The 15421-nt window shown below is 34.2% G+C and overlaps 1 protein-coding gene and 2 long non-coding RNA genes across 6 annotated transcripts; 1 reads left to right on the top strand and 2 right to left on the bottom strand.

Moving 5' to 3' along the window:
- The first annotated feature begins 128 nt into the window (after positions 1-128).
- On the top strand, positions 129-6468 carry LOC124212417 (DDB1- and CUL4-associated factor 11). 4 transcript variants are annotated; one of them, XM_046612391.2, is made up of 11 exons: positions 1993-2167; positions 2296-2641; positions 3000-3105; positions 3198-3444; positions 3552-3698; positions 3806-3987; positions 4060-4152; positions 4233-4479; positions 4613-4768; positions 4897-5003; positions 5095-6468. In XM_046612391.2, exons 2-11 carry the CDS (start codon positions 2562-2564, stop codon positions 5248-5250), a joined length of 1521 nt encoding a protein of 506 aa, XP_046468347.1. In that variant the 5' UTR covers positions 1993-2167; positions 2296-2561; the 3' UTR covers positions 5251-6468. The 4 variants fall into 4 exon arrangements, with proteins under 4 accessions (XP_046468348.1, XP_046468347.1, XP_068989730.1 ...); XM_046612392.2 differs by lacking the exons at positions 1993-2167; positions 2296-2641 and adding an exon at positions 129-268; XM_069133629.1 differs by lacking the exon at positions 1993-2167 and having other exon boundaries at positions 2252-2507.
- Positions 6469-8519: 2051 nt separating this feature from the next.
- Positions 8520-9893, bottom strand: LOC138190460 (uncharacterized). Its single transcript, XR_011176438.1, has 2 exons — positions 9810-9893; positions 8520-9164 (listed from the first exon to the last, which is right to left on the bottom strand). It is a non-coding gene; the product is annotated as an uncharacterized lncRNA (long non-coding RNA).
- Positions 9894-9953: 60 nt separating this feature from the next.
- Positions 9954-12459, bottom strand: LOC124212423 (uncharacterized). Its single transcript, XR_006881643.2, has 3 exons — positions 12311-12459; positions 12183-12232; positions 9954-11973 (listed from the first exon to the last, which is right to left on the bottom strand). It is a non-coding gene; the product is annotated as an uncharacterized lncRNA (long non-coding RNA).
- Positions 12460-15421: the final 2962 nt, after the last annotated feature.

Raw genomic sequence — 15421 nt, 5'->3', positions numbered from 1 at the left:
GTATGCATTCTCCAAAAACTAGCATCGATAAAGAAGAAAGCGATCTTTCCTATCCTACGACGACTTTCCATTAAACCATAGTTGTGCAATTTCGTAACATGTTTACATGCAATAAAGCAACCTAACCGTCACGACGATAACTCATTCGCAGCGATTTTACAAATCTCTGATCGCGAGAGGTGAGCTTCGTATCTGTCACCGATCTTCCGACAATTATATCGCCGTGTAGTAGGATGTTGCAAATTATTCACCGATTTGTCTTGCTACGGTAAAGAAAAATTCAACGTAATCATACCTTACATATATTTTCTTATTAAACGCGTATCAGGCATGATATTGTAGATAAGCGATCGTCCCAATTATCCAATTATACACTCGTATTTTGTCAATTATCAAAGTACGTACTAAATTATTACATCATTGAAATGAAATCTCCTTGCCGGCTGTTGTCGACAAAAGCTCGAGTATGAAACTATTAACTAATAGTATTAGGCGATGGTGAAAGAAATACAAGAATTTATTATTCGATTAAAAGTATTGGCTCATCGGTCAATTACGTTTTACGCTTGTACGGGTAGTTTAATTAAGCCGACATACCTACCTAATCTCATGCCGAGGTAAACAACTCGCATTTGGATGATCGTTGTCGCAGGCGCGAATATTTCGGGTAACTCGGAGGGCCCGAAGATCTGTTTACTTCTGTACGAAATTCATGTAAAAACTATTCGAATGCCCGAATATTTATAATTCGACCAATTTTCTTGTTCTAAAAATTGTGCAATATTTATATAATTATAACGCCAAGGATTGTGCCAAGAAAAAAAAAATATCTCTGTTATTCACTTGTGAAAACTTATTTAATCAATGCGCTCTACTGCCGTAGGCAGTGACACATTTGCTTGTACGCGTTAAATATTTGAATTTTCAAATAGTCTGCTTCTACAATTGTGTATAATTCGACAACCGGCCTGATATTTAAAGTTCGCAGATATTTAAAGATTAGACATGTAGGAACCGTGTTAAATAATTTTTCAACATCTACAGCGTTGTTGAATATTTATTTTTATTCTTTTTTGCTTTCTATCCTCATAACGTCACGTGATCTGAGTACGTACATTTATCTCCAACCAACCGAATCAACGTATTTCCCTTCACCGTCTCGTGGGGGCGCAGAAACTTGCCAAAAATTGTGTTATTACGTATAATTATTATCAGGATCGTCCTCCATATTTCGCGTGATACTTTCATTCGACACGGAAACAAGAGTGTATGTCCTATGTAGTATAATGAGACTGAAGTTAGCGTTGTATTATATCCTCAGTATCCTCAGTCAACGAAGTTCGTAACGTTATTGTCATGATTCGTCTTTCGGAAAACCCGTTATTCCGTAATTTTAAGAATCTCCGAAATGCAGTAAATTGTAATAATAAGACAAAAGTAATTCATATGATCAAAACTCAGCCACTTCGAAGTCATTACAAAATTGTTAAATAGTCATCCCTCCCCCAGCCTCGTTACCCTGACGTTACTAACTTCCTACTACTTCTTTGCGCATCAGTGCTACATTTAAAAATCGATTCACTGTATGCTATTAGCCGATAAGCATATCCCAAAAACGAGCTAGATTACCAATCATGTACATACATTATATGCACGTAGACGTTATATATAACATACATGTATGTAGCACGCGATAAAAATATATTGCGCATTATGTGACAAGCGTTCTCTTCCTTGTTTGTTGTTTCATGTTTGTCAATTGTTTTTCTTTCTTTCTCGTTCTTTATTCCCCCCCCCCCCCCTCCCCCCACTCTTTTGTCCCTTCTATATTTTTGATTCTTTGGTTTTTTTTTTGTTCACATTCGGCGCACGATAAAACCTTGAGCGAATTGACTCTGTAAGGCGATAAGAGAATTTTGTGCCGGAATAATGAATTTTCTTCGATGTTGTACAATGACATATGTGTAAGTCACATGACATTCGTTTAGAGACAGAAATTTTATTGCAGTCGATCGTCGTATAAGTGTTCGTGCGATAAGAGGGATCGCGATCCATCGAATACATAATCCTGTTATTATTTGTTTATTTTGTTTTCCTCAATTCGACGCACTGTGCAAGATAAATGATTCTCTTTCGCGCGAAGAAGGCCTGCAGTGTTGAGAATACCGTATATTTTTAATTTTATATTTATTTTTTGGGTATATATATATATATAAAATATATACACACATGCACGCGCGCGCGCGCGCACACACATACACATGCATATATATGTATATATCTAATATAATTAAGACGAAACGTGGAACGTGAACGTGCAATTAAAATACACCCTACATAACTATATTCAGTGAAAAAGCAAAACCTGTACGGTGGGTAAAGTGAGAGACTTTGGTGAAGAGGTGTACGCACACTTTGAAGTTTACTACCGTCATTGGGCCTAGATTTCTCTTCTCTACTTCTTAGTTGTTTTCTTCTTCTTGTTCGTCGTCATCGTCGTTCTCGAGGTTGTTCAGTTGTATATATAATACGCTTTATAAAATACATCATTTCACATCTGGATGGGAGCCATAAATTCGCGTAGTATGGATTTCGAACAGGATCCAGGACTCACCGCTATCTTGCAATATTTGATCAGAAGGTTTGCAACCAATATACATAATCTCGCAATATTTCGGATTTTCCTACGAGTGTCAACCTAACCTAACCTCTCCATACGTACCCCGTTATTCTTTAGTCAACTTTGACAACAGTAACAGATTTTTTATTTACGAAGTATTTCAACTTGGCATGCAGGCGTACGTAGAATTTGTTCTCGGAAAACTGGTTCACATTTTTATGCACTCATTAACAGCTGACTTCTTACAGATGAACGAAACTGTGTTGAGAATTGTCATTTTCATTTCCATGCAGCAAAATTATATAAACGGAGGAAATTCTAAACTGAGAAAAACTAATTTGATTTGATATTTATGTTTTATTGTTCTTTTCTTCAACAGTGGGCAGGTACATATCATATCTTCGGATCAGGATGACTCCGACGAAGAGTACGGCAGTTCGCAACCGCCCAGAGTGACGACAAAACCTAACACATCGATTCTCGACGTAAGAAAGTTCGACGAACTTCAAACATAACAAATTTCACGCTTGTGTGTGGGTTGTTGTTATGTATGTTGATTTGATTTATTTTTTTTCAGAAGAGTGAAATAAGTCTGGCAACAAAACAGGCTTGCGGACTTGGCGACACCGGCGGTAAACCAGCAACGTCGATTACTTCTATGATACAAAAAAGAGCCGTAGGGCCAGGATTTAGTGCAGGACAAAAATGTAGAATAGCCAGCAGTTTTCTACCAAACAAAATGCGTCAAGTGGCTAAATACAGCAGCAAGGCTTTCTGTGGATCGCATTCCAAAGATGGGAGATTTTTCCTTACCGCCAGTCAAGGTCAGCCTGTTATCAACATTCCATATCACAGTTTGGAAACTTGATCTGCGGTCTATACCTATTTTCATATGTAAAATGAATATATGTTGAAAAAAATTTATTTTCAGATCGATTTTTACGTCTTTACCACACACAGGATGGAGAATTTTTAGAATTCAAAAAGATTCCGGCACGTGACGTTGGATGGAGTATTCTAGACACAGCTTTCAGTCCCGATGGCAACTACATTGTATATTCTAGTTGGTCCGAATGCCGTGAGTGAACTTTTCATGAACAATTACATGAGCATGGTTGAAACGTAGTCAAACTATCGATAAAACTTAGCACGAGCTACCGTTAATAATATTTGATTATCTTGCAGTATACTTGTGCCCCGTTTATGGTGATTCTGTGATCCAAGAATCCCTCTCGTTGTGTCCAGAAGACCGGAGATTTTGTATATTTTCTCTAGTATTCTCTAGCGACGGCAGGGAAATACTTGGCGGTGCTAATGACGGATATCTATATGTATACGATAGAGAATGTCATCAACGTGCTCTTAGGGTAAGTTACTCGGATGTAACGAACGACTAACTAATTGAAGTTGCTTGCTTTAATCCAAGGTAATATTTCCAGATCGCGGGTCATGGTGACGATGTAAACACAGTTGCCTTTGCAGACAACACGTCACAAATTTTATACAGTGCAGGAGATGACGGTCTTTGCAAGGTAAGAAGGTTTATTTTCGGTAAACAACATTTTTCATCTCGATTCTTATAATCGGTTTTTCTTCTTCAATGATTTCTTAGGTTTGGGACAGAAGAACGTTGAGCGAAACCGATCCTCACCCTGTAGGTATTCTCGCAGGGCATATGGACGGAATAACTTATATCGACCCACGAGGAGACGGCAGATATTTGGTAACAAACAGTAAAGATCAGACAATCAAGTTATGGGATGTCAGAGCATTCTCGGACCAAAATGCCGAGCTAAACACACGCAAGGCCGTCGCTACTCAAAATTGGGATTACAGGTGGCAGCGAGTACCAAAAAGTTGTAAGTTGCGATGGAAAAGGCATACCTTAATTTCACTCCGGCATACATAGATTACTCATTTGCGAATTGTGTAAATGGTTACCGTTCCATTTTCCTTAGTATATCAATAATTAAGTTTCTTCACCTGTTGCAGTGTATAAAGTAAAGAATATGCTCGAAGGAGATACAAGCGTGATGACGTATCGAGGGCACTCCGTGTTGCAGACTTTGATACGTTGTCATTTTTCACCGGCCGCGACAACGGGTCAGAGATATATATACACGGGTTGTGCGACGGGAAAAATAATAAGTGAGTAAATCATCAGAAATTTCTCTATTTCATCATAGTATTAACATTGTTACACAGTGTTATCAGTGATTTTCACAGTATGTTGATATAATCGTATGTTTCAAAACATTACACATGTAACGTTACAGTATATGACGTGTTGACTGGTGTAATAGTCAATGCTCTCAATGGACACAAAGGCTGCGTCAGAGATGTCAGTTGGCATCCGTTTCATCAAGAAATAGTATCGACTTCTGTAAGTGGTTGATATTTTTCTTAAAAGACAAAGTTACCTACGAATCCCTTCCTTTGCGATATAAAACAAGATCTTTTAATCTCCATTACAGTGGGACGGAACAATAGGGAGTTGGCGGTATGCAGGCGGAACTTCACTCGACAGTTCAGACTCCGATGACGACAATGATACATTATTGCGGCCGCGTGCATTAAGACGTAGCCAAAGAATAGCTGCCCAACGTGCGAAACACACAGTGGCCTGTTAAGTAGGTAAACGAAATTGCTACGTGGCCAGGTAACACATACGTTTGGGATGGGCTGGTTCTATTCCCAGAGAAAAAAAAAAAAAAGTGATTGAAATATCCGACACCTGGACTGTTGGATAATAAGTAAAAGTAGATTTTTTACAAGACTGAGCGTACTTTTATTTCTTTTTTGCGTTTCTTAAACAGCGTCAAAGAATCAGCCCATTTTCACGAGTAACATTATATTAACACAATAAATGTATAGAAAAAACAAAACATTAGAAAAAATTACAAGCAAAAAAAAGAATCGTTGAAAAAAAAATTATTTTTCGTGTTTTTTCGGACTGGGCTTCCCCTACGATACCAATATTGTTACTAACTTTTTTCATAACGTCTAGAATGCGGCAGTGTGTTGAGACTAATTAACCAATACTTTCTTTTACGTCTTATATGCGAACAGCGAGTGTTGAGAAAACAAAGAAACAACAATGTTCCCAGAGATATTTTATCATCACCATTTAGAACCCTCTGTTACGTTCCATTTCAAGCATATTCAAACTTATCCATCCATGAAATCAAATGTTCGTTTGAATAAAATATTTTGAAGAAAGATTTTCGTAGAAGTGTGAATTAAAAAAAAAAGAAGCAAAAAACGTAAAAGGGTAATGAAAAGTATAAATATCCACCACAAGTTTGAGTTTATAAAATGGAGGGAAGAAACAAGTTGAGCGATACAGACACGCTTCCACTAGTTAGTCCAGATTGTTTAGAAATAAAATCAATTTAATGCACTAAGTACGGCATGTAAAAATTTTTCGAGTTAAGCATTTAATCAAACTCTAATCTAATTATCGATAAGAATTACTTCTGATCGTCGTGCCATGACAAGTGTTACGGACCACGGAGTTTCGGTATTGCTACACCTAATTTTCTCGCTGTGTTGGCATTTGTTGGTCTCAGTGTACTAAATAATTTTGCTATACATTAAAATTCCGTTCGGTGCCTAATATTAAGTAAACATAAAACTCTTGAATTTGACATTCGAGGTAATACTTTCCAAGCTTTGTAAAAAAAATTTATTGAATCTAAAGGGATACGCCAAAACGAAGACGTCTTGTTAACTTACTTTTCATGTAAGTATCCTTTTTTTACCCATGAAAAGGATAACAAGAAAACAAAAAAAAAAAAAAAACAAAAACGCAAAAACAGAAGAAAATGCAATTTTCTGCAACTCTGTAATGATGTATATATGTAGTTTCTAAAACCATATGAAATAAAAGATAGTTTAGAAAGTGAAAAAGAAAATGTCAGCATATCCTTGTAATTCTCTTATTATTGTCGTTGTTGTTGTTGTTATTACAATCATAATTTAATCAGCTAATTCATTATCTGATGATATTTCATTGAACAGCAAAATATAAATTTGCATTGCATAATAATTATTAGTTTGAATGAAATTTACAAAATGAAAACAATTTCTTATTCTGTCAATTTTGAAAGACTGAAGTAATAATCGATTTAACGAAGTAGTTGGATGAATTCTTCTCTTTTTAGCAATTGCTTTTGAATATCAAGTAAACAAAAATATTTATCAAGTCTAACGACAACTTTTTTTATGCGTTGAATTTGTATATTATTCAGTTTTTTTTTTTTTTCATTCAACAAAGGTATAGCTTCCCGCGTACGATACCTAGATATATGTGTGATTGAAAAAAGTTAGTTACAAATTGAAGAAACGCTGGATTAAAAAAAAAAAAAAAAAAAAAAAAAAAAAAAAAAAAAAAAAAAAATACCATGATAACAAGTCATATGGCTGTGATACGAGAATTAAAAAAAAATCAGTTTACGTGACTGTATGATTTGCTGTACCGTGTCTGCCAGTTTAAGACTGTATCTATAACGTGTATAATATATTGTCAAAAGTATCAATCACAATTTGTAAGTTTAATACTTGATAGTGGTAAATGAAAATGAAAGCAGCTTTGTATTACACACGGACAGACGTTAATTATGCATCTACATAACGTACATTTGATGTTAAATATTAACGGTAAAAACTAGTCACAGAGTAATGTAACGAAGTAAATGAAACAACATATGTATTAAATCTTTCGAACAGTGAGTAACGGAGGAGGTGTATTTGATAGGTATTATATTCTAAAACCTTAGCCATTGTCTTGCGTAAATTGTGAAATGAGAAAAAATCCCATTCCACGCATATGAAATTCAACAAATGATATCGTTATATTTCTAATTTCGTAAAAAATAGATCTCTGTGTGAAGATACGAACTTGGTCATGAGTACTGAGTGAAAAAGAAATATGGTACAGACAGGGACCAGATTTTTCATTGTAAAACGAATCGAATTGGCGGTAATAGATGTTTTTCTTTTGGTTAACAATGCCAATCAGCCGGCTGACACGGACAAGAGTAACAGCATTCGGCTAATCAATAAGGAAATCTATTGTCTCGAATAATGAGCCGTTGTTCTCATTGTGCGATTAATTTTTTTTAACCATCAACGAAGTGGACAATTTCGCAGATTCAGTGACATGGTAGAAACATAATGTAAATACGGGGTGTTTAATTAGTTATGCCTTAAGTTACGTACCATGCAGCTAATGCAGTCTAATGCTCAAGCTGTATATGCATATATATGTATATATATATATGTGTGTGTGTGTGTGTATGTATGTATGTATGATATGTTTGTGAATATTACGGCATAGTGATATTTGATACTGATAAAGAAAAGAAGTGAAGAGATGAGGAGCAAAAACAAAAACTCACTCGGTATCTTAAAAAAAAATTGATCATACTAACATTACGCGTATCTTTAAATAACAGAATGGAAAAAATCGCTTGTATGATTTACATGCGTATTAACTAATAACAGTATAATACGTATGTTGTTGAATTTATAAAAAAAAAGTAAATATAAAAGGGTGCTGCTTTCTCTCTACAATTTTAAACTCGTACCTCACTGCTTTTCTGTGTAATATAATAAAGTTACTGACCTCTGTTAGAATTCTATCAACTGGTTTGAGAACGAGAAATAGAATTGATTTGTGAAATCCCGTTTCGAACAAATAAATATATAATTAACCACTTCTATCATTTGTACAGAGCGGTTATTTAGTTTTTAAATGTAATTCTTTTAGCGGGGAGAAAAACAAAGAGAGCGGTACTCTTTTCTTCTTTATTCTAAAAATACCGTCTAAGATAGCCTAAATAAATTGAATGATTTTCGTTGTGTATGTGGAGGTTCCTGCGAAGTTTTGTCGTCGTAATAAGTTATAATGCTGATAAATTATTTTCCCCGAAGAGCCTTTTTTAATTTATATAATTACATAGTCATACGATTAACAATTTATCGGGTATATAATATAATGTGAATATTATGGTACATAAATATACATTTACTCTATTATTAAAAGCATTAATAATCGTTTTTAGGTAAAAATCATACTAATCTACTTGTTTATGTCATATCTGACGCGCAACACGCTCTATAAGATTAAAAAAATCAAGAAATAAAACAATAACGTTACAGTAATAAACATAAGTAAGAATTTTATGATGGTCCGGTTCATTTATTCCTTTAACCGATTTATTTATTTATAACAGACCAAATTCCGCAGTTTCAATTCGAGCGAATTTGTGCTTTGGTTGTTGAATTAATTCGGTTAAAAAACACCGATTATTAATATCTCTATTGAAAAATTATCTCATCAGTAATAAACAATTACTGGATCTCTAGATAGTACGTAAGGCCCTCTACCTTAGGTATGACCCAAAGGTATGATCCTTTTACAGAAGCCATATAAGACGCGTGTTCTTAATTTTATTAGTTTAATGGATCACCTAGATATCTTGAAGCCCTAATACACGACGGAATCCACCGGAGTGAGGCATTTCACGTTCTCGAACGAAGCCTGTAAAAAAATTTCCGGTTATCTAACACGAAGGCATGCTTTTCTAACATGTGACGCAAAACTCATTCCCGAATCTGAATATCTTTGAATGTGTTAGAAATGGCCGCCGTTAACGCGCTTGGAATTTTATTTTTATTATACGATCTCTTCCATCACTCGTCGGTTATCAAGACTCGTTCAACTCGAAACAAAATTATAGCAAGAATGATTCAATCACTATTTCATCTTTTACAGGAGGCTAGAAATTTGAAACTCTGCTTACGAAATGATCGGCAAAAGCGTCGAAATTCTAGAAAGATCAACGTACTATATTGTGACAGATTTAATGTTACCGATTGTGAACCGATTGCAGAAAACAAACCTTCAGGAATGGCTAATACAGTGTATGTAGTCACGTATTTAATCAGATTACTAAATCTAAAATGCTTAAATATCCCCTGGAAGTATCAGATCCTTACCGCTGCCGGTAACGTAATTAATTCCAGTTGAATAAAACCGTGTCGTGCGGTAAATATGGGAATCGAGAGATTTTGCAACGAGTTTTACAATATTTATCGGATACACGCAGGTGTGCAGATGTCGGAATAAATTTTCATTAGGGGTTGACGAATCGGGTCAATGTTGCTGGGAGATGTAGATACGTACTTGAGGCACAGGAGTCGTTTAGTTTACGGTGTCGTGGCGATCCTAACGCACTGACCGCCTTCTTGCCTTTCCTCTTTTTACCTTTCTATAATACCTGCGATACACATTGCACGTATGGATGGGGTCTTATGAAATTCGCAACCTTATGTTTCACGTTCGATCGACTACGGCTAAAGTATCAATGAAGTTTTATGCCGATATAAAAAATAGGGAAAAGAATTGATATCGGTCGAAGAGGATGGAATAAAATTTTTATTTTACAAAATATAAGTTTACAAGGTAATTCCTGGGTCGGGGGTGAAATCAAAAATTTATATTTTCCGTTCAAAACAGTTTCATTACACGAAATTTTTAACCCGCAGTAATATACCAAGAAACAATCCGTTTGAAAAGGCGAATAACTCGAGGTGTACTAATTTGCTGATTCTGCTACATTAATATAAAATTTTTGCAAGGTAGTATAAATGTTCGTAATGCGAATAATTTTTTCCTGCATTCGAACGCCAATCGTTTTTTTTTTTTTTTAACTCGCTTACGTACAGTAATAAATACGTAAAACAGAAATTCATATCTTATATTACATCTTATTTTAAGAATCCTGCATTGAGTAATTTCTTATTATATAATAACAATAGTAATGATATTATAAATTTTCAACACATTTCTGTGTCAATTACATATACTACACTACGTATTTTCGCTTGTCGATGCAATTTGTCTATGGCTTAATTAATTGCATACGTAATTGCAGCTACACGCATACACGGAGATAAAGGAATTCTTGAAACACGAAAATAAATTTTGTCAGAGTCCATTCCCTTGTTTGTTTAAATACGATTACTTCAATTCGACAATTTCGATTTATTAGGTAGTTTGTCAAAATGATTTAGTCAAGCGAATTCCTTGATTCAACAAAAATGGCTTTCTTGTCGTGATCGAACAAGTAGCGAATATATTCATCGTAAGTATCGGTATACTAGTACTGTAAACGGCCACTAGGCGGTGAACTTTCTCGCTATGAAAGTAGCTTCAAAGATTGTTATAAAACTGGGTAGTCGGCCTCGTAATCAGATCCGGATAACGTGAATTAAATTCGCTATCAGTTTAACTGATCCAAGTCAGGAATGCGTAATACCCAGTTCCTGTACATTCGAAATGTACACCATGTACAATTTATAAATCTACGCATACTGACAACAATAAATTTTCGAATGTGATTCGTAAAATCTTGAGTGAATTTTACAATATATTGCAGTCACACCAGTATTACAAACGATATCATTCGAAGAACACATTTTCTGCAATTCTTGAATACCTCTTAATGGTCAAGTCAATGCCAAAGATTTGTGTAATAACAATTTTCAATACCTGTTTCTATTGAATATCTCGACTCAACAAAACATTTGTTTTGGTACAATAATTTCATATTTTTAAAACAAAATGATTGAGATACGTTCGATCAAATTTTTAGTCATTTCAATCACACATTTTCTTGATACAAAATTCACATCAGCATGATCATTCGAAGGCATGATTTATTTACATATTAAGTCCGACAAAAGTATTTTCTTAAATTTACGGAAGTATTGCGTTTACCGTATTTGACTATAGCATTTAGTTTAATCAAACGAATATCACATTACTGAAATAAATCCTTTCCCTCCGTGTATAGATCGCTTGTGTGCATTTTCAGATCGGTTATGTTAATACGCGACGAATGAACGTTTGATAGTAAATCGTAAAGCAGGCATTGGTAATGACTGCAATGATTTATGTACATAATTTTCTTATTTGTTCTCTATTCTTCACCCTTTTTATCACCGTTCTATTTAATGGTGATTGACGTACCGTTTTACCCTTATAAATTATATACGTTGCATTATACACACGGGCAATTAATATTCGTTAGGAAGAATAGAAGAAACAAAAAAACACCGTCTTATATCTGGTTCTGCGATCTTGAATGACCTATCGGAATACATATTTCAATAATGACATACGAAAGAAAGTATTTATTTAGCTAGGGGTTTCGATGAGATGATTACACAAGCTGATAATATCATTTAAATAAGTTTGTTTTGTATATGTTTCTTTTTTTTCCAACCATTTTGACCATTTTTTTCCCAAACCAGTCGTCAGTATAATTTTTCGAAAGTTGTGCTATCTACAATCGAAACGATATAATATGTATACTTATTCCGCATTTCACTCAATGATTTTCGAAACGTCGTACCGACATAAATATCTAACGATGATATATAGTTTTCGCATATTCATTATCAATTTATAAAGTAGAAGAAGTTTGCAGACGTAGATCACATTATTATTATTATTGTTATTATTATTATTATTATTATTATTATGTATAATTACTATTATACTCGATTAAACTGCTCCGTTCGATCGTACTCTTGGGACAAGGCCTTGAAGTATAGTAAACAGCATCATTAGTTAACATACTATATTAACATTTCGACATACGTTCGTCGGCTATATTATACCTGTATAATTGAATCCGTGAGAACGAGTTGGACGATTTTATTTCGGAGACGTTACAACGCTGAGTGATTTTAGACGTCCTCGTAACTAGTTCGCGATTATTATGTAAGCTAATCGATGAGGATAATTGAGAAAGGATCAAACGTGTTTTGTTTACGCTAGCAGTATATGGATGTATTGCATAATTCTGAAACGTTATCATATTAGAGGTGGCATTGGTCGGTATAAGACCGATCTGGCCGGTATATAAATTATATAACAGCTAATTATAGTACGTAACAGCATTGGTATATATCATTGCAATTTGTAAAATTTATTTCCTGTGACGCAATAACTTTATACGTGAGATCGCTAATCAAGAGCATTTTTTATTCGTCTGGCAGCGGGTGTGTTTTACTATTTAAATATTTTGTTCTTACTTTTCTTTTTTTTTTCCGTATACCTATAATATTGTACAACAAGGTTACGCGTACATGTTATAATCTGTAGTTTCCTTGCAATTTATGTGTTTCGTGTCGACCTACGAATACTCTGTTTGCTCTTGTCCTTTTTTTTTTTATTTTTTGTTTCTTTTTCTCTCCGTTACAGCGTGTAACGTGCTCGGAAACCGTAAAAATTATCCAAATCGATTCTTTTTTTTCTTCCCCGATCAATCGAGTGTAATCGATTATTTTTCAAACTCGATTATTTTTTCTTCGCAATTGATTTTTGATTTTTAATCCCATGAACGATGCAATACAACGTTCATCAATTTACATTATTAAATTATGAATTATTATCATTGTCTTACTAATTACTAACTACACATATCTGATATAACAAGTGAAATATAAATTAATATTTTTATACCTGAAATTGATAAATATTTTTAACGAAACCGTGGATAATCAAAAAACTTTTCTACCATCAAAACTACATGCTTAATTTTATGAAATTTTAATTTCAAATTCGTCGTTTAAGAAAAAGAAAGAAAATGAAACAATCGATTAATTTTTACCGATTCAATCGAGTCGTGTTCGCTTATTATTTTTTTCTTGACTCGATTAATCGACTTTTTTTTTTGATACTAAGACGGGGAAAAAATTGAATGAATCGTGTTCCGTCGGTGGCTCTATCGGTTTTCATCCCTGAACCGATGGATGGAAGAAAATTGCTAATAACAACGCAAATTATGACAGCTGTGCAAAATGTAAAACTGATTCCATTGTCGTCATTATCTTTGTTACAATGGGTATTGCGCAAGATGCTGAAAGTTGTAAGAGGACTGTAGGCATGAAGACCTTCGCGACGACATGATGCTGTTGTGAATGTTTTAATTCTAATATTAATATAATGTCCAACAGTAGATACAAGTGTCGAGAATATTAAAGATTGGGTTAAACACTGGTCGTGTTTTTTCTTTTTTTTTTTTGTTTGTAATACGATGTACCAATAGCCAAGAGACGATAGTAGTTTTCTATTACCTGTTTTTTTTTTTTCCAACTTCTAATCTTGACCTTCTCCATTTACATAACGTTTCGCTTTGCCGTCTGTTGCTTTTAAAAGTTGCAAAATTTACAACACGTAACAGTTATTGTTAGAATATACACGAAGACCTGTACATTTCGAACAGATCTTTCACATTCATCCAGTATAAATTTGATAATTCGAAACATTGATATTGAATCGACAATATTTATCCCTTAGCTTGGTCTTGTTTTTTATTTATTTATTTATTTTTTTCTATATTATAAATGGAATGCAACAATGAGGGCAGCCTCGTTAAATATCGATCCATAATTCGCTATGCAAAATTAGTTAACTGATCAGCTCTATTTCAAAAGTAAGAATACAAACGAAGATCATAAACAGAAAGAAGAATAGAGAAAATTAATAAAATAATACTAATATAAGCGGGTCGTGCTAATCTGATCATAAAATAGCTGACTTGATGCAAAAAACATATCGTAGTAATAACAAACCCGATAATGTATACACAGTGTCATAAATATTACAATTCATACAATCTTCAGAGTGAGATTATAACGATTCAATTACCGGCTGGCTTGCGCGTGCGCTGTAAATGCAGAAATCGAGTAAAAACTGCAGGTAAATATGAACTACTCATATATTATCTAATGCAACTTCACACCGCTTGCGTATTGTATAGGTATAATTATCGTTACAAGCGTTTATTATTATTATTTGTCTGGTGCATAGAATGATATATTGTAAATTTATTTAAAAATCATTCGACAGCGTGAATATTATACAAGAATGGTTTACAAAAAAAAAAAAATCTACCATTCAATTTTCAAAGATCTAATCTCATTCTATCTAATTAGCATCAGATATTCGATCAGTGGATTCATATTTTACGTAATATTTGTATAACCAATAGCTTCAACGAAAATATTGCGCAATTATTGCGAGAAATTAAAGAGTTTGAATATTGAAAATTAACAAAGATTACGGGACGAAAAGACAGGGTCGCCTATTTCGCGATGCAAATGGTCGAGAGAAATTACAAAAGTCCGTAAAAACAATTGAACAATCATTTCGCTTGTGGAATGTATTTAACATTTCGTGTTCATTCTTTTCGCCTATAAAACCTTTTCGTCTTTTTGTTGATACACCTCCGAAGACGCTTCCGCATTCCATTTTCTCTTTCCCCCTTTGCATTTTATTCTTTACGTCTCACTCTGATACACATTAAATGGAATTAAGAAATCGCTTTTGCACGGGATTTTCATAATCAAGAATAGAATGCCATATTTCGATTTAAACGACAGTTTCACTCTAAATGAAACTACAAACACCAGTTGAAGAAAAAACCTGACGCTATGGAACTTTTCGAGTATATTTTCTCGATTTCAGTGAGTGAAGATCTATAATAAACAGTATAAAGAAAACCTGTGCAGCTTTATGGTTACAGTTACTCGTATTATTCAGCCGTTGATCGAAACGCGCGGCGGGAGTAGAAGCGCCAGATTTGAAAATTCAAATATCGAACGTTACGATCACGTGACGTTGAATAAGCTCGTTTCCAGCGCATAGCTTACGTGTATGATTATTCGTTACGTATGTAAATAGTACGAGTTTTCAAAGTCTTCATCCGGCGCCTGCGCTGAAAG

This window comes from Neodiprion pinetum, chromosome 2, assembly GCF_021155775.2.
Source record: "Neodiprion pinetum isolate iyNeoPine1 chromosome 2, iyNeoPine1.2, whole genome shotgun sequence".
Taxonomy (NCBI): Eukaryota; Metazoa; Arthropoda; class Insecta; order Hymenoptera; family Diprionidae; genus Neodiprion; species Neodiprion pinetum.
Note: the sequence above shows the minus strand (reverse complement) of the source record. Positions and strands in the feature narration are given on the sequence as shown.